Here is a 21,726-nt window from a genome sequence, read left to right as displayed (position 1 = left end):
CGGAGCAGAGCCGCAGCGTTCATCTCAGCCGCATCGTTTCAGCCTCTCGAGAAGCCCCTGGAACTCGGGAAAGTGGGGCAGGACAAATTTTTTAAGTAATTTTTTTTTTTCTCTAAAGCTGGAAACAAATGGTTTAGGTGAGGATGTTGCTCGATGGTTTTGCTTTTGGTTCACGGTGGGAAATTTCACAACTGCCTTTCACTTGGAATTCGCAAGCTCAGCTTTTGAGACAGAAATGAAAATGCATTTGATTCAAGGCAAAAAAAAAACCCACAATGTTTCAAAATTTCATTCCACAAATTTAATTCTGGAGTCATTTGCACTAACAAGAACGGCTGCGTGGCTTCGGCAGGCTCCGGGCTGAGCGGAGCGCGTACCAATCGTGCCGCCGGGGGCAATCCCAGCCGCTGCCGCAGCGTGCGGCCGTGCTGTGCCGCGCTGGCACCGCTGCCGAGCGCAGCCGGGACCGGCACCCGGCACGAGCTTCCCGGCCCCCCCTCACTCCCAGGAGCTGCAGCTTCCAGCCCGCAGACAGTCACGGACATGAGACAACAGCAAACGCAGCGGTCTTGCAGCTGTGACAGCTCTTGCATGTGGCCGGTGTCCGGCTCAGCGCATTTCTACGTGTCCATCATGCCGGACGGGGCAATGAGCAGCGGCTGCTGCAGCTTCCCTCGTCCTGGCCGCGGGTGCTTCTTACCTCTGCAGCTCACTTTCATCTCAGCCTTAAAAACGGAAGGAAAATATGAGTCTGGCTATTTAATTTATGAAAGCCGGTCGTGCAGCAGTCAGCTTGCAATATTATTTGGAAAAATGGAGAGTGAGTGGAGTAATTCCCATGCAAATTGTCCTGGAAAGGTTACACCAGCTACTCAGATACCAGTTAGGATCCCGAGAAGCAGCGTTAGTGAAACGTGTCAGACCGTCAACGAGCCGCGAGACTGGCGCAGCGTTAGGTCCGTCCAGGAGGAGATGGCGTCCGGCAGGTCACACCTGAGGTTAATCTGTTCTGCACCAAACAGCAGTACAGTTTGGGCCCGTTCGGGCTGAAACGGCGACAGACTTGCAACGTGCAGCTTTGGTATCCCTCGTTTGGTGACTTTTCCATTAAAGCAAATAGCAGCCCCCCCCTCGATCCCCTCCCCATGTGCTTTCAGATGGAGCAGGGCAGGGCAAAACCACCGCCGTGCTCGCCAATTCGGGGCTCCTTTTCCATGGGTGCCGCCGGGCTCCGGGCACGGAGAGCAGCCTCTGTCGAGGCGGATTGCCCGGAGACGGCCCCGCGCCTCCTTCCTGGGAAGCAGCAGCCTCTCGACAGTGACCGGCTATCGCTGACCTCTCTGGCTATCGTTGCCCCCTGCGCCGACCCTGCAGGTTGCCTGAGCCCCCGGCGCGAGCGGCTCGTGCCCCGGGCCGTGCTGTTGTGCTCAGCCCACGGCCGTACATTTACTCTGCTTGCGCAGGTCGTGATTATTTTTCCCTCCCAGAGGGAGCATTGGTGAAACACAGGCTGCGATAATGCCGAGATGCATTTAGGGCGCTTTGTGAGTGGGTTTCATAAAACCTCAGAGCAAACCTTTAGTTTTGGCAGAAATAAAATAAGTCTTAGGTATTGCTATAATCTATCAAGAGAAACGGACAGTTTGAGGTATGTGTTGGTTTGGCAGAGCTAAAGCAGATCGTGCCGCACACTGTATGCCATGGATTTAACCCAGTTAGCTTACTCGGAGTCTTTAAGATAAAAATTTTGAGCATTGCTGAACTTATTAATGTGGCAGCTAGAGTTTATTCTGAGCTTACCATGCAAACACAGGCTTTTCAGCGCTCAGACTTGTCCTTCCTGAATGACACTGCGGTTGCTGGAAATCATGCAGTTTAAGCTAACGTGGATCTCTCTTGTTTAGGATGGACAAAGATGTCAAAGAAGCAGAAATGAGCCGTCCAGCGTCATCCCTCGGTGCCGGAAGGTCCGTTGATGCTGCGGATGCTGGAAAGGTTGCAAGTCCTTTGCTTGGTGCTAGAAGACGGGAATATGGAAAAGCTGCAGCAGACAGAGAGGAGCTGGAGAGTCAGCAGAGACCGGCAGAGAGCCGAGGAGTGACCTCTCCCGCTCCGGCGAGGAGATGGACCTCTCCCGCCCCGGAGGGGAGGTTTCCCAGCCCGCTGTCTCCAACTGTGACAAGAAGGAAACTGTCTTCTGCAGCAGAAGACAAGCTCCCCAGCTCTTCATTCGCACTGTCGGAGTACGTAGAGGAGCTGAGGAGGAAAAGGGCAACGGAAAAAGAGCAGGGAGCGCTGGGCTTGGATGACGCCTCTCCCCTACCGATTTACCAAACGACTGGTGCTTCAACCCTCAGACGCTGCAGGACTCTCAGGGAGGCTGATGATTTCCCTGTGAAGCTTGAAGCGAATGAGCCAAGAGAAAGCGGAGGAGCGCCGGGAAGCCCTGGCCTCCTACGGTCCTCCAGCCTCAGATGTGCGGCCTCGGAGAAGACGGAGCCGGCACGCTCTCCGGTGCTAAAACGCGTATCGAAGTTTGGCTCCTATGACTCACTGCTGCAAAATATTGATAATTCCTTCCCCCAGCTGAGCTCACCTGCTGCGGGAGCAGATGCGCTCAGTGCTTCGCGACTCAGATCGTGGAGAAGCTGCCTCGAGCCGTCGTTAGAGGAAGGAGATGACGTCGACGTGGGGAAGGATCCTCTGGTGTTTCAGAGCAAGCGGCTCGGCCCCGGCCTGGGCGAAGGGCAGGAGAGCGACCCGTTCAGCTGGAAGATACCAACCCTCAACTACGAGCGGAGAACGAACGTCGACTTCGATGACTTCCTCCCGGCCATGCGGAAATCGTGCTCGACGAGCAGCCTGGCCAAGCCCGGCAAGGACAGGAAGGACGGCCAGAGGCCGCTGACGGTTCGCTTTGAGGATCAGGCCACAGCAGACGGTTCGGCCTCCTCCGAGATAAAGCCGACGTCGAAGCCAAGCTCGGCGGCCAGGGAGGGCTCCGGGAACCTCTCCGACTCCTCCTCGTCCTCCGGCTCGGCTCGCTCCTTCCGGAGCGCCGACAGCATCAAGCGCCGGCCCCGGCGGCCCGACGGGGAAGGGTGCAGCAGCGTCGCCGAGAGCCCCAGGGAGCCCAGGTGGTCGGAGGCCGAAGGCAAGGAAGACGATGTAAATAGTATTATGAAGAAATACCTGGGAAAAGACTAAGGTAAACGTGCTGTACCCCCCCCCATGCCGAGCCCTCCAGGGTCGCTGATCCCGTAGCAGCAGATCTGCCACGGAGGTGCCGTGTGTGCCCGGCCTTTCCCGGCGTTTGTCGGATACGGCCGTGTCCCGGCTAACGGGTGCATCCGCCAGCGCCCGTCCGAGAGGGCATCCTCGCCCCTGGGCTCGTTCGGCTGCTTTGAGATTTGCTTGGCCGGACGCCCAAGGTCACCCCTCCGGAGCGGCCGGTGCTCTCTGGAGTCCCGCGTGCTTCCTGCAGTTAGCAATTGCCTCTGACAACCGCCTGGATCCAATTTTCATATTACAACTGACACTTTGAGAATTAGGATTTATTACTGCAATCCAGGTTGGAAAGCAAAGTCCCTAATGAATGCACCACAACTGTAATTAAGTGTTTAAAATAGATTAGAAAAACATTTTGTAAAACCATTGCCTTTAGACTAACTTGCTGGATGTCAAGCTGTGACCAAATTAACTAAGCCAACACAAGAAAGGAGCATGTGTTAATAAAACATTTCTTTCTGGGAAGCAAAATCTGCATAATGAAATGTCCCACTTTCCCCCAGACTTTATTTTGCTAAGCGGTAGTAACCGGCCTCTGAGCTATGCAAGCGAGGGACTGCAGCCGTGCAAAATGCGTTACCCTTCTTTTGGAAGAGCATCTAATAGGGGCCGGGCAAGTTAAACAGGTTGGAAGTGACTCCCCAAAAGTCATGAGATGGTTTTGCACATGATGAGACTCGTGTGTGTTTAGACATTGTTTGGTTTCATGTTCTTCTCCTCTGCTTCACACGACTGCAGATGTGCCCGGGCTCAGCTGCCGGGCTGAGGACTTGCTTTTCTCTTGCAGTCACTTGACTCCAAGAGCTGCTGTTTTAAGTAAAAAAACCAGCGGTTTTCATAAAAGCCAAGCTGGTGTCTTGGGCTCTGCCGGCCAGGGGAAGGACACACTGTAGAGAGCCGGAGGAATACCAAAACTTGTTTCTTTAACCCCAGAATGCCGCGGGAACACGAGGCGCACGCTTTACTGAGCTGGAGCTTGAGAAGCATGTTGAAGATTCTCTCTCTTTTTCTTCTATTTTTTAGTATCCGGAAGCTGAGAGCCTACCTGAAGCTGTTATAATTTCGCAGCTGTTTGAAGACAGAGGCGTCTGTGGTTTTGACTGGCTCCGTGCGCCCGGAGACATCGTCCTTTTCCCAGACGCGTCACGCTGGCAGGGCAGCCGGCGGTGCGGTGTGTGCTGCCGCGGGAGGGAGGCTGCACGCTGATGTCTGCTTGGTTTTTACAAAATAAAATCTTTGCTTCTTTGACATAAGCCTCCTCTTGTCTTTCCATTCCCGCAGTGCGAGCAGGTATGTGGAAGCAGCGCGGGGTCGTTGCTGCCGAGCGCGGCTCGCCGCTGCGGGATGTCTCAGGGGCACTTTGCTGCAAAACACACACACAGTCCTGGAGACTTCACATTCAGAAGCGTCTGCTCTCCTGTCTCTGCCCGTGAAACCCTCTTCTTCCAGTCGCAATCCTCTTCTGCAGGAGAGACTGAAATGTAGCCATTTGCCTTTGCTCGTTTGCCTTACCTGCTGCCTTTAGCCATTTCTGGCAAAATTATATGAGTACATGAAAATCTCCCCTTTTTTATCAGTCCTTTGTAAGTATTTTGCCTGAGTAGAAAATTTGCAGCATGTTACACAATCTCATTTGGCCCCTCAAGGCAGACTCACTGTGTCGGCGGCTTGAAATGGCAAATGGGGCAGTTTTCAGCATTTTGTTTCGCTTTTTGGATTTTTCACATTCATTCCTGATTTAAAGCAAACCATTGCAGCAAGAAGCATTTTCCTTGTCACAGACGAATGCAAAACCTTCGTAGCTGGGTTCACATCAGCAGTTTACTCAGGCTTTTGTACACTGCAAGCAGTTTCTCCGTGCCGGCGAGCGCGGCAGCGGCATCGGGCACGTTGCTGCGGGGAGCAGGGCTGCAGCTTTGGAGAGCGGCAAGCGGTCGCGGCGGTCCCTGCGGCCGGCTTCGCTGCAGGGGTTCTCCGTGGGCACGCTGCATTCGCAGAGCGCTGCGCAGCCCTGTTAAGAAACCACAGTTTGGGGTTTTTTAAGTCTTTTTTCCCCTCGAAGCAGACAGACCGGCTCGCTGCGGCGCGCTGTGGATTCATTGCAGTGCCAGCAGCTTCGCACATGAAGCCAAAGGCATCTTTTCCCCAGCTCAAAGGGGTGAATGGTTTATACAAGGTTCTTTACTCCCTTCTCGGCTTTCAGACGAGAGAAGAAGAATCGCAGGCCGTGCAGGTCGGCAGGCAGCTCTAAGCACGCTGCCCTCCAAGTGAGCAGGAATGGCCCTACGTTTCTTTTATTAATGTATTTGAAGAAAAACTAGAGGGGACGAGCCCAGGGCAGCACCGGCCAGGCGTGTCGGGAGCTGGCGCTGCCTCGCGCCCCTTCTCCAGGGGTTCAGCTAAACCTGGCGTTGTTTTTCCCGATGTGCCCTGCAAAGGGCTGGGACCCAAACACACAGGGATGCTCGGGCTCACACGGGCCGAGGCGCCCCGCGCCACGGGGCCAGGGCACCAGCGCGGGGCTCCTGCAAAACCCCAACCGAGCCTAACCCGGCCTTGGGGCAGAGACCGTCCCACATGGCCCAGGGCTCTGCTGGTCCGAGGTGGCACTGGCAGCAGGGCAGGGAAGGGCAGCGGCCGCCCTGCACCTGGAGGCTGCTCCCAGTTCAGCTGCTCCAGGGCCTGTTCCTGAGGATCCTTACTCCATACAGAATAAACTTTCTGGAAGCTGTTTTTAAGATAATTGTATAGAGCTATTAAGGGAGATTTAAAAAAATTGGCTACTCCGCCTTGCTACAGAGGCTGGACCCAGCGATGGCAGGTTTCCCGTGCCAGGAGCTGGAGCAGTGCCGTGGGGCCCAGGGGCAGGAGCGGCAGCGCTGGGTGCGGTTGGGCCGACCAAGCTCCGGCACAGCGGCGCGGGGAGGAGCGGTGCAATTACCCGGACACTGGTGCTTCGCCATAGCACTAATGAGCTCTTGAGTGAGCTGTAAAAAGGTGCAATTACATCCAGCACTGATGGTATGTTGAGTCTGATCCTGCATAATTACCTGAAAGTAAAATTTTTTTAAATGGAAAATTGAATTTAGTGCTGTAGATCTCTCAGCATGCCCAGAAACCAGGCTCGTCTGCGGGCGAACGGAGCGGTGACGCACCAGCCGCCCTAAGGAATAGCACCCGCTGCGGCCAGCTAAGCCGTGGCCGAGGCTCTGTGTTGCACTGAGGCCATGCAAGACGTGCAGGTAGGAGGCTGCGCGGGGCTGCGGGGCTGCAGCACCCAGCGGAGCAGAGCCTGGGGAGGGGGTCATTGCATGCAGCCCCCCCAGGGTGGAAACAGGGCGCCTTGAGCTGCTCTCGGGAATGAGCCGGTGCAGAATCCGTCCCGCTGGGCATGGTCCCGGGCGCGGGGCTGGTCTCGATGCACGTGTGCAGCATCCCCGCAGCCTCCTGCACCGCCAGCCGATATGACCCGGCTTAGCCTGAACGCGTCGGTGCCGAGTCTGGTGGCAAGAGGCGGCCGTGCCCTTTGCAGAGCAGGAGCAGCACGACGTAGAGGCGTTATCCTGTGAGGCCAGGATACCCCGCGGTCGCCGCGTTGGGTTTTTGAAGTCTGACCTGCAAACACTGGCGGGATGAGGTGTCAGTTCACAGTTCACTTTTAATCTGAATTTACTACATGCGAGTAACTGAATAATCTCAAAACACTGCATAAATTGCTTATTATTTGGTGGCTGTAGCAAAGATGATTCCTTTGACACCAAGCTTTTTATGTGACATTAATACAGTGTGCTGCTGCGGTGGGTTTGCTCGCCGTTAAGCTGTTAATATTTAAACTTGCAAAAGACAGGCAGATTTGTGCATAATATACTGAGCTTTTTTTCCTTTTGCTTTGCAGGACACAGAGGAAATTGCTCTGTCACTTGAAATGGCTTCGCACGTCCTTTAAGGACGAACGCTGTTTGCACTGGAGCGCCTCGGGCTGAGGCTGGAGGATCGTTTGCCCTTGAAACACGCGGTGCACAGGCTTGTGAGCACCGGCCGGCCGTCAGCTCCGGCGAACCATAAATCCCAGGCTTGCAGGCGCGGCGTGGGGCGCTGCCCTGGTACCCGCACGCGCCGGGTAACTGATGGCCGGAGCAGCCAGGTTTCGGGCAGCGGCAGTTTATAGCAGGAGCGGGAGGATGAGCGTTATTCCCTCTGCTCCTGTATTTTAGCTACGTTTGTCAGCTTTCTCCACGAGAGCTTTTCACAGTTTGTGGCTACCTGGGGTGGCACTGAGGGTTTTCTCGCTGCCTGTAGTTAAAGGCAGTCAGATGGGCTTGGGGCTCCCGTGTGTGCCCTCAAGGATGCATCCCTTCGCTTTGGGGACTCCCCATGCTTCACCACGGGGAGATGTTCCCTCTCTGAGCGAGGCAGAAACGTCCCCACGTCACGCTGCAAAGTGCCACACGACGGCCTGCCAGGTTTCTAATTAACGTAATTAAAGCACGCGCCTTTTCTCCAGTGGCTGTGCCGCTGAGAGCCGTCCTCAGGGACACGAGCACTGTGGTTTGCACAATGTTCCTGATGCAGAAGTGAGACCGTCCAACCCATCCTGCCTGCGACCGCAGCCATTAAAGGCTCTCGGATCCGGTTGCCACGCAGCCTTTTGCTGCCGGAGCCCCTTGCTGCAGCCCTGCGTAGGTGCTGGCTCGCGTCTGCAACTGATTGACAATCCAGCTCTGCGGCCAGCAAACGAGGCAGCTCTGCTGATGGGCGACGCATCGCTGCCGCTGCCGGGCGCGTGTGGCGGGGGGCTGGTGCCAGCAGCGGGACCAGGGCTGTCAGCGCCAGCACGGCTCGCACAGCTTGCACGGCTTGCACGGTTTGCACGGCTTGCACGGCTTGCACGGCTTGCATGGCTTGTAACACTCCCAAATTCATTAGCTGGGTATGAAGCCTCTTTCCAAATAACTAAGCTGTTTTTCCCTGCCTGCCACCTGCCTCTGAAAACACCCTGCTTTGTGTTCGCAGTTCTGTTAAGCAGAGCTGCAAATCAAGGCGACGCATGTCCTTGCCGCCGGGACCGCAGCCGCGTGCCGGGGCCGGGGCGCTTGCCGCCCATGCCGGGGGGTCCCGGGGCTCCCGGGGCTCGGAGAGGTGCCGGGAGGAGGTGGAGCAGCCTCCCGCTCGCCGCAGCTCCCCGGCGTTAGCACGATTCGGGGCCATCCTTCGACCAGGGCTCGGCCGCCTCCGGCCGCCGGAGCCCCCGCTGCCCCGACGCCGGGGTGAGGGCGCCCCGCCGGGGGAGGCGATGGGCTCAGCTGCCGGGAAGGGGCAGGATGCTGCTTTCCGCGCGGCTCCCTGTTGCTCGTGTTCCTGCGCAGCCCAGGCTGAGCTGCTGGCAGCTTTAGGGCCATCTGTCAGGCTTGGGGTTTTTATCGTCCTGCCAGGGTTGAGGCTGAATTTTATCCTTGTTGCAGCCCGGTTGTATTTTTGGCCTGGGCGCGAGCCAGCGTGGCTCCCGCGAGGTGCTGCCCACCGCGGTGCAGCCCAGGGCGCCCCCGGACCCTCACCGTGCCCTCGGGGCTGCGGCGAGCAGGCAGCTCCCCGCCGGGAGGATGAGGAAGGGGAGGAAGCCCGCAGGTCTCCGTGCTGCAGGAGGGGCTCAGTGGGCTCCGTCTCTATATCCTCATTCACCCCGATCCCTTGCTAAAGCCCGGCGAGCTCGGCCAGGGCCGGGCTCCGCCTTGCGCAGTTGGTCGGGCCCTGCTGAACATGAGCTGCCTCGTGACACGGCAAAGCAACGATCAGTGTGACACGATGGACGCGGCTCCTACAGAAAAGCGGGTTTTTCCTCCACTCGTCACAGTCAAGCTGCTCATCCGACTTGAAAGAGAGGAATTTCTTTGAATTAAAGTCCTGAAAGAACAGCTAGAGCTTAATTACAGGAAAAGGTCCTTGTGCTTCTGCAGCACATTGCGGCCCAGCTGGTGAGAAAAGTTCCCACAATAGGAACCTTTCCAGAGTGACATACTGGCGTTACGGGACCCTGGAAAAGACAGAGATTTCTAAAGGGGGAAAAAAAAAAAGGCAGAAGAAAATAACTAGTCTGAAGCTCATTTGCATTCCTGGTGCAAAGCTTTGGCATTGGCAATACAGACTCAATCCGCCCAGACATCGCTTGTATGAACAGCCACAAAATCCAAAACTGGGACAAATCCTTGATGCTGCAAATGCGCTTCGGGAGGAATATTAATGTCGCCGTCCCCGGGTGCTGCTTTGGATCCCAGGGCACCACGGCAGTGCCCGGACAGCGGAGACACGGATGCCGGGTCCACTCGAAGTGCCGGGACAACCTGCCCATCGCGGGCCGAGCAGGCCGGCGTCCAAGGAGGCAGCGCTCGGTGCTGCAAATGGGAACATGTGCTCCACGGAAAGAGCCAAGAAAGCAACATTTGGAGGTTAAGAAATGGCAGAAAACAGACAGATTTTTCATGCGAGATCTAGTGAAATGGTGGCTGAGAGCTTCGCGGTGCACAAGCTGTGCAGCCTCGATAATTAATTAATATTTGCAGAGGGCTTTGGGATCCTCGGAGGAAAGGTGTCGAGCGTTATTGCCGCGATAGACGGGCTGCGACGAAGCAGAGGAGGTGATGTGCAGCGGAGGAGCAGCCCGGCTCGGCCCCGTGGCATCGCCGCGCTGCAGGGCAGCGGGAAGCAACGGTGGCAAAGCCACGAGCGCGTCCCGGCAAGGACGCGTTAAGGACCCTTCGCTTCCGAGGGGGCTGCGAGCAAAATATTTTTTTTGAATTAATGTTGCCCGTTGCAGTTTCGAGCCCAAACACCTCGCAAGTGCAATTATTTATTCATATGAAATGTGCTCACAGTTGCGAAAGGGATTCACTTAATTGAAAGTGCAGCTAGCATTTTAATAAAACCATAAAAGGGTGAAACGTGCAAATGGAAGAAAAGCGTTTAATCTCGAAGCGATTGCTTAATGCTGGTGGATGCAGTTAGCGCCCAACATGTCTAAGAAATAACACTGAGAGCCCCTGAGCGAGCAGATATTTTTGTCTTGTTGCCCAAGTGCTAGGTTCAAGGTTGACATGATAATTGTGAACTGTGTTAGCTCATCATCACTGCTGCAGAGCCTCGGCCGGCCGGAGCATCCCCATGCCACTGGCTGCTGGGGCTGCGGTGCAGCAGTCGCCGTGCGCGTGGGGGATGCGCAGGGGCCCTGCGACGGACCGGCGCAGTCGGGATCGGCGGCACAAGGTGCGGTGGGAAAACTGCGCGTGCAGGGGCAGCAAGAAAAATAACTGTCCTCGCACTGAAGCCACTTAGGTCATAGGAGCTGGAAGCTGTGAGGAACTGGCTAAGGAGGGGAGCTGGTGGCCATCGGTCCCCGGAGCCACCTCGCCACCGAGTTTCTGCCCGGGGGATGCCAGGGCAGAGCCTCGCCAGCCCCTTCTCTTGCAAGCGTGCTGGAGCCAGCGGTCCGGGCGCCGGGCTGCTTCCAGGCGAAGGATGCGGTGCAGCGGGAGCCGCTCGGGAATCATGGCGCAAGGGCAGTCAACGCTGGCAGCAGACCGAGGGGCTGGGAGGGGGGATGCGGACCCCCCCTTGCAGGCACGGGCAGGAGGCGAGGGCTGCAGCTCAAGGATGAAGCCCTAACGCTAGCGGCCTTGCTCCGGCCCAGCCCTGCGCTGATGATTTTCCTGCTGGAAGCGTTTCTGGCGATGCGTCGTAACGGGCGCTCGCACTGCTGCGCGCTGCAGCGTTTCCCTTCACGCCAATAGGACGATTACGCCGGGCTCAGCTGCCCCCGGTGAGGCTGCGACCAGCATCCCCGGCCGCTGCTTGCAAACCCTCCGCTCCGAGCCCAGGGTGGCACCTGCGCCCGGAGAGCAAATCCCGGGGGATTTGGCAGGGCTTAGCGGCATTAGCAGCAGCTGCGCAGGGGTGACCACTTTGACTTTGCCGCCCGGGCTGGGCGCGCACGCTACGGGGCAGCGCCGTGCTCCCGTGGCTGCCGGCTCGGCCCGATCCCTGCCAGCAGCACCGGCACCGCTGGCTCCAGGCTCCCGCGTGCAACGCCGGGGCCGGGGCTGCATCCCTGCAGCTCTGCAAAAACCGCTCCAGATTCCCAGGTCTCCCCTGCTGCTCCTGCAGCCCGGAGAGGGACCGAAAGCCGCCCTCGTGCAGCCCTGCGGCAGCAGCGGGGCAACGGGAGGGCGCAGCGGGCACCAGCGCTGCCCCGGCCGTGCTCGTCCGAGCGACGCCTGCGCGCAGCCAGCGCGGGTGCTTGCGGGGTTCCCGCCTGGGCAGAGCCCTCCCGGGCAGCCACCGATGCCCGGGACCCCGGCGAGGCCGCACCGGGGTCAGAGAGCGGCTCAGAACTCGTTTTGCACCAGCCGGCAGATTGCGCGCAGGACGCCGGCGCAGGGGCTCGCGCGGGCCGGACCAGGGCACTCTGCCCGCGCAGAATTGCTCGACCACCTTCGAGGAGGATAAAAATCACCTGGGTGAAGATCACTGGGAGGCGGGCGGTAGATGCCAGCGTTCGTAGACGAAGCAGAGGCACAAAGCAGAACAACCGAAGCCGAGCAGCACTGGGAGAACTTGCACTCCCAAAAACACGCATAAACCCCACCGATCACGCACAGCCGCAGGCGGCTCCAGCACGCAGACCCCCGGCACGGCCGCGGTGCTCGAGCAGAGCAGCCCCCAGCACCCCCGGTCCCCCCCCCGCCGGGGCAGCGCTGCTCCTTCCCCTGCATGGGACAGAGGATTAATACGCTCCTTCCTCCCCCAGAGCCCTTTCCCGGGGAGGAAAGCCATTATTTAAACATTAATTTGTTGTGTGGGCTCTCCTGCAATAAAGGAAGAGTGTGGAGGTGTTGAAGGAATTGCTTTTTATTTAATCACGGAGTAATTACAGGAACGGCTTTAGGGAATGGCACCGTGATTGACGTCGCTACCCCGCGCTGCCCCGGCTCATGCAGCAGCCCAAGGGGGTTGACAGCAGCACGCAGGGACGCGTCGCGCGGGCACGGCCGCTGCAGCCGCGCGGGAGCAGCCCCGGGGCCAGCCTGCACGCAAAGCCGCTCCGCCGGGGAGTGCAACGCCGTGCACGGAGCCCCAGGGTCGCCGGCACTCATGGAGCTGCTGGTGGGCTGCACACGTACATGGAGACCCGAAAAGCACCTGGATGAGGCTTGGCTTTGGGGATGGCTTTGCACCAATGTCCCACCCTGTAGAGAAGATGCCCCAGGACCACGTCCAGCACAGCAGTGGAGAAAAGATGATTTTCCCATAGGCACGATTCTGGAAGAGGCACAGAAAAGGCACCGCAGGTGCCAAGCATGAAAGCAGGGACACTGGGGGGGATCAGGAATAAAAGGATGTTCTGTGAAGCTCAAAATGCTCGTCCCTGCCAAAGGGGGAGGACCTGGATTTTGCAGGAGCATCCTCCCCTTTTCCTGGACTCCTGCTCCAGAGGAGAGGCTGGGGCACTGCTGCTTCGTTAGGGCGCGGGAAAGCAAAGGGAAATGCCTCATCCTTTATGATACAGGGCAATTAGTTCAACGGTGCTTGGCCTTGAGACTTCAGACAGTGTCATGGTTGCACCGCTTTGGAGGCCGGAGGGATTTTGCAGTCTGGCCTGACCTCCTAGTGCAGGCAATTAAATTTCTCCAGTCACTGCTGGACTGAGCCCAGTAATTTGTGTTCAAGTAAAGCTTCTTCTCGAAAAAAACACCCCATCTTAATTTGAAAACTTCAAGAGATGGAGAAAGCACCACTTCCCCTTGATAATTTGTTCCAGTAGTTAATTACCCTCACTATTAAAAATGTGTCCTTTGTTCTAATCTAAATGTGTCTGGCTTCAGCTTCCAGTCATTAGTTCTTGTTATGCTTTTCTCCGTCAGATTAAAGGGCCCTTTCATAGCCCTCGTTTCATCCTGGGAAGGTTTTCGCACAGCGGGATCAAGGCACCTCTGGATCCTCCTTCTGCTAAACCCAACAGACCCAGCTCCCACTTGCTCCTTTCAGAGGTGTTTTTCCAGCACTCTGAATTTTCCTAGTTCTTTTATTCACCCTATCCATTTTATCCAGCCCCCTTTTTTTTAAACACTCGCAGTTACCGGAGCTGCCTGGAATATTCCAGCGTTGAGCTCGAGGGCTGCGGGACGGCGATGCAGGACCGGGCGGCACGGCACCGCCGGGAGCACGTGCCACCGGAGCCGTCCCAAGAGCACGTCTTCGCGGCTGGTTTTCTGCAGCCTCTGCGTTATTTTCGGATCCAGGGTTTTCTGGGACACGGCCTCCCAGTTTGCAAGCATGGCCTATATTTTGCATCTCTTGATTATGGCTTTGCCCTGAATTACATTAAAATGCATTTTTCTTGGATGGCACCAAGGCTGCAGGGCGCTTTCCCCCGGCCCTGCTCCCCCCAGAGCTCACGGCAGGACGGTGGTGTGAACGTCCCCAGCTGCAGAGCAGGGCTCCGGTGTCACAGATCGCTCCCAACACACCCAAAAGCCCCCCGTTAATCACAGCTGCCCAACAGTGCCAGGAGCAACTTGGAGCAGAGGGGCTGGCAAAGGAGCTGCAGCCCACGCGGCATCGGCCTGGAGCCGGGCTGAAACGTGATGGCACCATACGGGCATGGAGGAAACGGCTCCTGGGAGCGCTGGGGCAGCTCAAAACCCCTTCGTATTCACAGACTGCTACACTCCAGGAAAAACTGCCATGCATTTTTAATCTTCTGTGGTTTTTTTAATTAAAAATGAGAATATAATTATTTCTCCCACCAGTGCTGTGTGCCTTGCTTTAGCAAAGCAGGCTGCTGCCGTCGCCTGGGCTCCAGCCCTTCCTCGGGCTCCCAACTCCAGCGTGAGCCGGTCATCAGCCCCATCTGGGAATAGGTGAGCCAAGGCTCGGCCCTTCCAGCTCGCTTCCTTTGGGGAATATCAGGCCCCCCCACAAGCCAGGCGCAGGAAGGGAGGCAGCACCGGAGCAGGAGCCAGCCCAGCCCTCGGCCACGCCGGGGACCAGCCAGCTGCCACCGCTCACGGGGCACACGTGCCGCGGCACGGCCAGGTTGCGTCTTACCGACCCCCGAGCCGAAATAAATCACAGCTATACAATGAAGAGTCACTTTATTGCTGAGGCATTAGGCAAAGCTAATGTAATCTGCACCGATACCGCATACAAATCCCTGTGAGTCACCCTGCTCTCACATTGTGTTCTGCCGCGGCGGAACAGCGTGCCACCAGAAAGCCAGGCGTTGGGGGGGAAAGAAAGGAATATGCTTTTCTCTCTCCCTGTGAAAGACAGCTATAATGATGGCCAAATCACCCAATCATTGTATTAATTAATAAGTATTTGGAGCCTCCTGAGATTGATTGGCTCATTATAACACCAAGTGAAGCCTGAAGAAAGAATTCCTGGGGGAAGGCAGAGTCCCCATTTGATTTTCACCACTTTGGCTCTTCTCACTCAGAAGAAGGGCTCAGCAGAAAGGCGTAGCAAAATCAAAGCAGTTTGGGAGCCCACGGAGAGGAACACCCTGTGTTTTTCCCGGCTAATTCATTCCAGCAAGGGGCATGAGGCTTTGCAACTGCCTCCTTTTCTTTCCAGCTTAAAGTTAGCATGGAGCCAAGCGCTCTGCCTTGGACGGATGCTGCTGCGTCGTGACGACCTCGCGGGTGTGGGGAGGGCTGGGAAACGCTTTCCAGGCATCTCACAGCCCCCCAGCTCCTCCGATTGAGGTGACCCAGCACATCCTCCTCCCTCATGGTCCACACGCCCTGTCCTGAGGGATTCCCAGCCCAGGGGCAGCCAACACTGTACATGCACAAAGGGACCTAGAGAAATGGGGCATCAGTAAAGGGAATAATTTGGATAAGGGCCCAACTCCCAGCTTCTGCCTTTTCCTTCCTCCAAAGCAGCACTGAAACCACATCTTCTGGGCAGCTTTAGTCACCCAAGGGATTTCTCCTCCTGCCCTGCAAGATGCAAGCCAAGCCCCCCCCCCCCACCCAGAGACGAGGAGCCACAGAGGTGGGATCCTGCTCTGCACAACACATTCCGCACTAGACAGTTACAGGTGCCACTTTTGTGCATGATGTACAATTAACCATAGCATTTCATATTGATGGAGCATCACTCATCTCTAAGAATGAATCCATTTTTAGAGACATTGGTTAGTATCCTGCAAGACCAGTGCTCTGACGCATGCTGCTAGGGGAGGTCCAGGGCTGAGCATGGTCTGTGCTGAGTTAGGAAGCCTCCTGCCTAGCACCCTCGAGGTTTATGCTGACACAGTCCTCAGTTCTGGCAGCCAGTTGGAGACTGCAAATCTTTTCCTCCTAAATGGCCCAGAAGTATGGCCAGGAACCTTCCCTCCCCCTGAGCTCTCACTTCCCCTTTAAATTTTAGTTCCCGAAACAGAATTGAAGTGCCACTTGACTGAGCTGCAATGGTCTCTTTGGTCCACCAAGGTCTAGAGCCACGCAGCGCCCTGGAAGGCTGGTGCTGCCGGTGCGAGGCACCCGGATCCCTGTTAGACCTCGAGGCGGGTGGTGACCATGGACTTGCCCTGGTGATACCCTCCTTTGGAAGGTGGCACCTGGAGCTCACCCAGTGCAACTCCACCAAGCTGCAAGGCACCAGCAGAGGGGCAGGGTCAGCCAGCATTGGAGGGCAACAGCGTGAAACCAGGGAAGGAACCCGTTGCCCTTTCCATCAGAGCAGGTAACTGGGGAGGGAAAAGTCATGCAATGACAAAAGGAGACTCAGCCTCCATCCACGGTCACCCAGCCCAGGCTCTGCAGTGCTAGGCAGGTCAGGTGTGCTCTAATCACATGCCAAAATCTACATCCAGGTACCCCCGGGGACAGCCGGCTTATGTACCTTTAACAAATTCAAGAGTGCCAAGAAAATAAACTTGAGCCCAGAAAGAAAAAGAAAATCAAAATACCTCCTACACATATACTGGATCACCACCTTATCAGATATCCACAGTGAGCAGATGAGTATGAAATAACCATGAGTGTGCTCGAGCATGGAGCTGACTTCCCAGCACAATGAGGTGTCATTAAATCATCCCACCTTGGCAGGCGGCTTGCGCTCCGCTCCGTACCCATCTCCCCCACTGCTCTCCCGAGCTGCAATCGCAACGTGAGCCGTTGTTCCAGCATTATGTCTGAAATGGCACCGAAAGCGTCCTTTTGGCTCACCCCGAAGGCGCTGCTGCTCTCGCAGCTCGAGGCATTGGTCAGCTATTCCCAGCCAGGCTGTTCCCCTCCCCTTTGAGCTTCGGCTTCCCTTTCTCCCGTTACATGCGAGTAGGACCTAGCAGTGGCAGAAATAAAGCGAAATCCTTGCATTTTCCTCTAGGCAGGACAAAATCACATTGCCCCAGAAGGGCCCTCTGCAGCCCTCCCCTCTGCCCTTCTCTTCCAAGCCTGTGCGGGAGGGCGTAGGAGCACGGCGGCATCGCAGGAATCGCATCAAAGGTGGAAACAAATGGCTGGTTTAAGCCTGGCCAAGGCTCACAGTGCCAAACAGCACTTACCACGCTTAGTGCCTCGGTGAACACAGTAATGGATCAATAGGGATCATCCTGTTTTGGATGACCTCTCTGGCTCTTGCTGGGCATCAGAAGGGGGAATAAAGCAGCACTGTCGCTCGTGGCTGCAGCAGATGGGCTGGGCACAGCGGGACAATAACCTGCCCAGGACACCTCCAGCATGGCTCCGCACCCCAGCTCCTGCCGGGCACCTCCCAGGTATCCTGGGGTCCCCCACGCGCCCCACGGCCAGTGTCTGCAAGCCGCCTGCGTTCCCGGAGCTCGGTGCTCCTGCTTCCCCTGCCTTCGGGGAAGAGCGAGCGCAGCGTGCCTTGCGCTCTCAGCAAAGGCAGCGAGTCATGCGCTCCTCCGCCTTGCAGTGCACCCCTCTTTAATGAGGCTATCCATCACGGGGTTGGGTTTTCTTAATCCATCAGCATGGTTCAGGGTGAAAGACTCAGCCATCAGTCCCGGGATCCGCGAGGGCCTGAGCGGCCGGAGCAGACACCAACCGCGTCCCAGGGCCCGGAAGGGACATCGAGCTCAGCAAAGCAGCAAGGTCCAGCCACCCCTACCACACTTACCTGTCGGTAAGTAAACACAAACATCCTGGTTTGATCTTCTCTGCTGTGTCATTCAGACCTCCCAAATGCCACACTCGCAGCTCCGCAGCTAGGGACGTACCTGCCCCAGGACTCGCCACGCGCGGAGGTGAACCTGCCACCCAGCACCTCGCCAGCCGAGGAAAGCAAAGCCAGACCCCATCACCTGCAAACTGCCAGCAGCAGAGAAGAGAAGGGCAGCAGGGCTGCAGGGATGGGGGGAGAAAAAGAGCGCAGGGGATACCAAAGGGGAAGGCAGCTAGTCCTTGCTCTTGGCAGCTATGCCTTGTCTGCTCAGGACTTTCTGAATGGAGCTTGTTAGTTCAGAGCCCTGGAGAAGTCTGAGTTTCTCGCTGTACCAATGCAGCGTGCTACAGCTGCAGTCCGGGAAGGGCTGTGTGCAGTGAGTGCAGCCTCTGCCAGGAAGGCTTGATGCTGAGTGCTGAAAAGGTCAGGCTGACACGGTGCAGTCTCCCGGCAAGGCATCCCCAAGCCCTGCGAGTGGTGCCAGCTCAGCACCACCCTCCGGCTTATCTTCTGCCTTGAAAAGCTTGTGGGGAAGCAGGAAAGCACCCCAAAACAAAGGCACAAGGGAAATGGGACAAAAGAGGCTGAAAGCAAATAGCAAAATTTGGAAAGCAGAAATACCTGAAAGGCTGGAACTGCAGAGAATCGGTCTAGTACCCGAATAACTGCATTCATTGCAGTGCTGCGTGCTCCAAGGGCAGGCAGGGGCTGCGTGATGGCTGGTTTCTGCGCCATGGCATCGATCTAACTCAGCAAACAGGCCCCGCAGCCCACTACAAGGACAAGTATTTCTGCTGGGAGCCACCATTTGTTCCGCCAGGAATCCTTCCAGGCCTCGCTAATCCACCTCACTCATCAACACCCACGTCTTGCAATTGGAATTAGAGCAGTCATGAGTAAATGGAGACTTTTTCTGGAGTGGAAAAAAGCTAATGGAAGTGAGAAAATGCCAAGAATGACTTGCTTTTAATGAGGTGCAGGGACAGGGCTGAGCACAGAGGGGAGGTTTGGTTGCTGACCCTGCTCCATGCGCACAGCACTGTGCCACCACCCTCAAGGACACAGCCTGGGGACCAGGCACCACCACGAATTCTTGGTAAATGGCAACCTGTGACAGCACAGAAAAAAAAATCACTAACTTCCTTGAGATGCAGGCACAGTAATCTTAGAAGAGATTTGACCAAGTGCTGAGTTTTGTGGAGTCCGTATGTTTCTGCACAGCCTCCCCCAGGGCCCAGGAAGCTCCCACATGCTCTCTGCCACGGTTGGGAGCAGCCTTTGCTTGGAAAGGCTCTTCAGAGAGTTGTGCAGCCCAGCTTGCGCCCCACAGCCTGTCTGCAGTCACCACAAACGCTGGAGAGCAGGAACAGCAGACAGATTATTGCAGAAGAACATTATACCCTGAAGCACCATGATTTCCTTCACACCTAGGCATACAGGAGGGTCACCACAGCCGCTGTGCGAGGGTGGCATACGGATAACTGCACAGCTGTGCCAAGACAACCACAAGAACATCTAATGACAGGCTGTCTGCACCCCGGACAAACAGCAGCCACCACCACCTCCTGCCTCAGCAGCCCCTGCAGCACTGCACCGTGACTGGGGACAGATCTGACATCTCCTCTCCGGGTGGCCCTTCTGCAGCAGCACCAGGGCATCCATCCCACAGGTGACACCCAGGACCAGACCCTGCACCCAGTGCCCTGTCCCCCATGAGCTGCAGAGCAGAGATTAGGCCCAACTCAAGCCAGCATGTTCCCCGAGGTCCAAGAGTCCCGTGCAGCCCCTTTTGCAGGAGCTGGGCTTTGCAGCTCCTCCAGAGATGTCCCTCCAGGACCAGGGCACGCAGGAGCCTTCGCAAGCAAGGGGAGCACAGCCCAAAGGGAAGCAAGACGGTGCCAGCCGGAGGCTGCACAGAGCAGAGGGCATTCGGGGCCATGTCTCCTGTGCCCCGTCCTCCCCTCCAGCCCCCACGCTGCCAGGGCTCCCGCGAGCTGCAGGAGGAGGGTGAGCAGCAGGGCCCCGGGGGCTAGTCCCGAATGCAGGTTTCCCTGGGGCAGGAAGGCTCCAGCGGGTGCCGAGCACATCGCACACACCCCGACGCGCAGGCGCTTCGACAGCGGCCGAGGGCTTTGCAGGCACAGCCCAGGGACAGCACGCGGCAGGGGCACTGCACAGATCTGCCACCACAGGTACGGAAAAGGAAGCAAATGCAAGGGCTTTACAGACTTCATGTTTGGAGAACAGTAGGAGAAAATTCACTGTCTGCAGCTACAGAAGTTACATTATTGATGTTTTACCCTAGTTCCAGCCATGAAGCCTTATAAAATTCATTCTCTCTCCTTATCCTCATGCACAGGGAACCCACATGCAAGAACGCAGCTGGGGAAGGTCTCCAAGATTCACAGCTCCACCATCAGCCCTGTGATTCACTCACCTGCGTGCAGTTAATGCCCAGCCTGCTGGGACAGGCCCTGCGAGCAGGACAGGACAGGGCACGAGCTCGTGCTTGGTGGGGACACTCGTGTGCACCTCTGTTCACATGCACCATGCACACACGTTCATCCACCACTTAGAAATAGAGGCACTGGTCAGATGCGTGCAAGCCCCTTTCTCTGCCCAACAACTTCTGCAGGAGCAGGCCCAGCTCAGGGAGAAAAACCCCATTTAAATGAAAACCAAAGTCCTGAATACTAATTAACACAAAATCATTGCAACCTGCAGTCCCCTAGACCCGAGCGCACACTTTGCACTGGGCAGGCGACAGACTTACCTGCATCGGAGCCTCTCGATGTGCACGTCCTGCCCAGCCCATCGCTGCGAGATCGAGCCAGCAGCAGTTCTCTCCCCTGCGGGGCCATCCAGCACCCGCCTAGGGGCTGGCCGGGGCGGGGGGCTGCTCCCCCCGGGGCCACGAGCCTCTTCCCTCCGCTCCCTGCGCACCCACGTGCTGCCACTCTCCACGGCTTCCCTTATCTGCCACAGGCTGATCCGTCCTGGCTGTAATTTCATGCTGTTATAAGCAATCACACTTGTAAAGCAAAAGTCGTGGCTGCATTTTGTAACTGAGCAATGCGAAGCCACATTTCAACGCCGGTGAAGCCCCACCGACAGCTCCCTCCCTTCCCGGGCCTGGAGTGGCACGTCCCCTGCGCAGGGACCCGCTGCGGCTCAGCTCACAGCCCATGGCCGTGGCCCCAGAGCCCTCGGCAAGGGGAGCACGTGTGCAAGATGCTGGTGCAAAGCCTTGCTCTCATGGCAGGGGGATCAGACAGCACCGCCGTGACCCGGCCACGTGCTTTCGCTACCCCTTTCCCAGGTCTCAGCTCAGTCCCTTGCACGGAGATACGAGATCCCTAGGAAGAGACACCACTCGTCCCTTCTCAGACGGGAGGGATCCAACCTGGGAGGGCCGGTGCCTTCCCCAGGCTGGAAGGGCAGCAGGGCCGCAGCGAGGCTCAGGCTCGCAGAGGAGACGGCCGTCGTGAGAGCAGAGCCCTTCTGAGGGCTGGAGCAGGGCTATTTTTAGAAATAAAAGAGAGGTTTAAGACAATTGCAGCTGTGGTTGAGAACAACCCGTTTCCTCGAGTAATTAAATAGATAATGCAGCGATCGCTGCCTCCCCTCATCTCCGCCTGGCTGCATCCCCGGCACGCGCAGCGGGAAGCAGCCAGGACGGCTGCACCAGGGGACCCTCTGCATAAAGCAGGCTTGCATCATCCCCCCGTCTCCCAAACTGCTCCCTTCCAAGAAGGGAGGGAGAAAGTGGGCATCAGTCCCAGCCCCAGGGAACAGGGACATCAGATGTGAATCCATCCCCTGGATAGCAGCAGTACAAACCTGGCCTGGGCCACCCCGCTCCTCCGAGGGGACCGGGCAGGAGGCAGACGCTGCTCCGGGGAGGGATTGCCCCGGAATGGCAGCCCCAGGCAGAAACCCGCAGCTCGGGGCTGGCAGGAGAGCGTCCTGCTGCAGAGCCAGGCCCCAAGGGAGCCCCAGCCTGCGGGAGCCCGCTGCACCCCAAGGAAACCCCCAGGGAAAGGGGATGCTCGTGCCCTGCCCAGCACAGACGGGTTGCCCCATCCACAGCCACGCACGTCCCCAACACCAGCTGAGCACGGGGCCCTGCTCACCCTCCCTGAGCGACCACGGGAGCAGGGAGACTTTAGGCAGGAGGCTTGGCACGGGGAGGTGTTAGCTGCAGAGCTCGATGAGAAGCCTGGCTCTGCCAGCAAACCTCTCCTTCGCTCC

The 21,726-nt window shown here is 57.3% G+C and overlaps 1 protein-coding gene across 1 annotated transcript in view; it reads left to right on the top strand.

The window, feature by feature from the left end:
- MYO18B (myosin XVIIIB) overlaps positions 1-4,536 on the top strand; it is a 78,192-nt gene extending 73,656 nt beyond the window's left edge. Inside the window, exons 42-43 of the mRNA XM_064522433.1 lie at positions 1,905-3,208; positions 4,312-4,536. Coding sequence (XP_064378503.1) covers positions 1,905-3,207 — 1,303 coding nt within the window. The 3' untranslated portion in view covers position 3,208; positions 4,312-4,536. The remainder of the gene's footprint in view (positions 1-1,904; positions 3,209-4,311) is intronic.
- The last annotated feature ends 17,190 nt before the right edge of the window (positions 4,537-21,726 follow it).

This window comes from Dromaius novaehollandiae, chromosome 17, assembly GCF_036370855.1.
Source record: "Dromaius novaehollandiae isolate bDroNov1 chromosome 17, bDroNov1.hap1, whole genome shotgun sequence".
In the NCBI taxonomy this organism is placed as follows: Eukaryota; Metazoa; Chordata; class Aves; order Casuariiformes; family Dromaiidae; genus Dromaius; species Dromaius novaehollandiae.
This window is presented reverse-complemented; position numbering and strand designations above follow the sequence as displayed.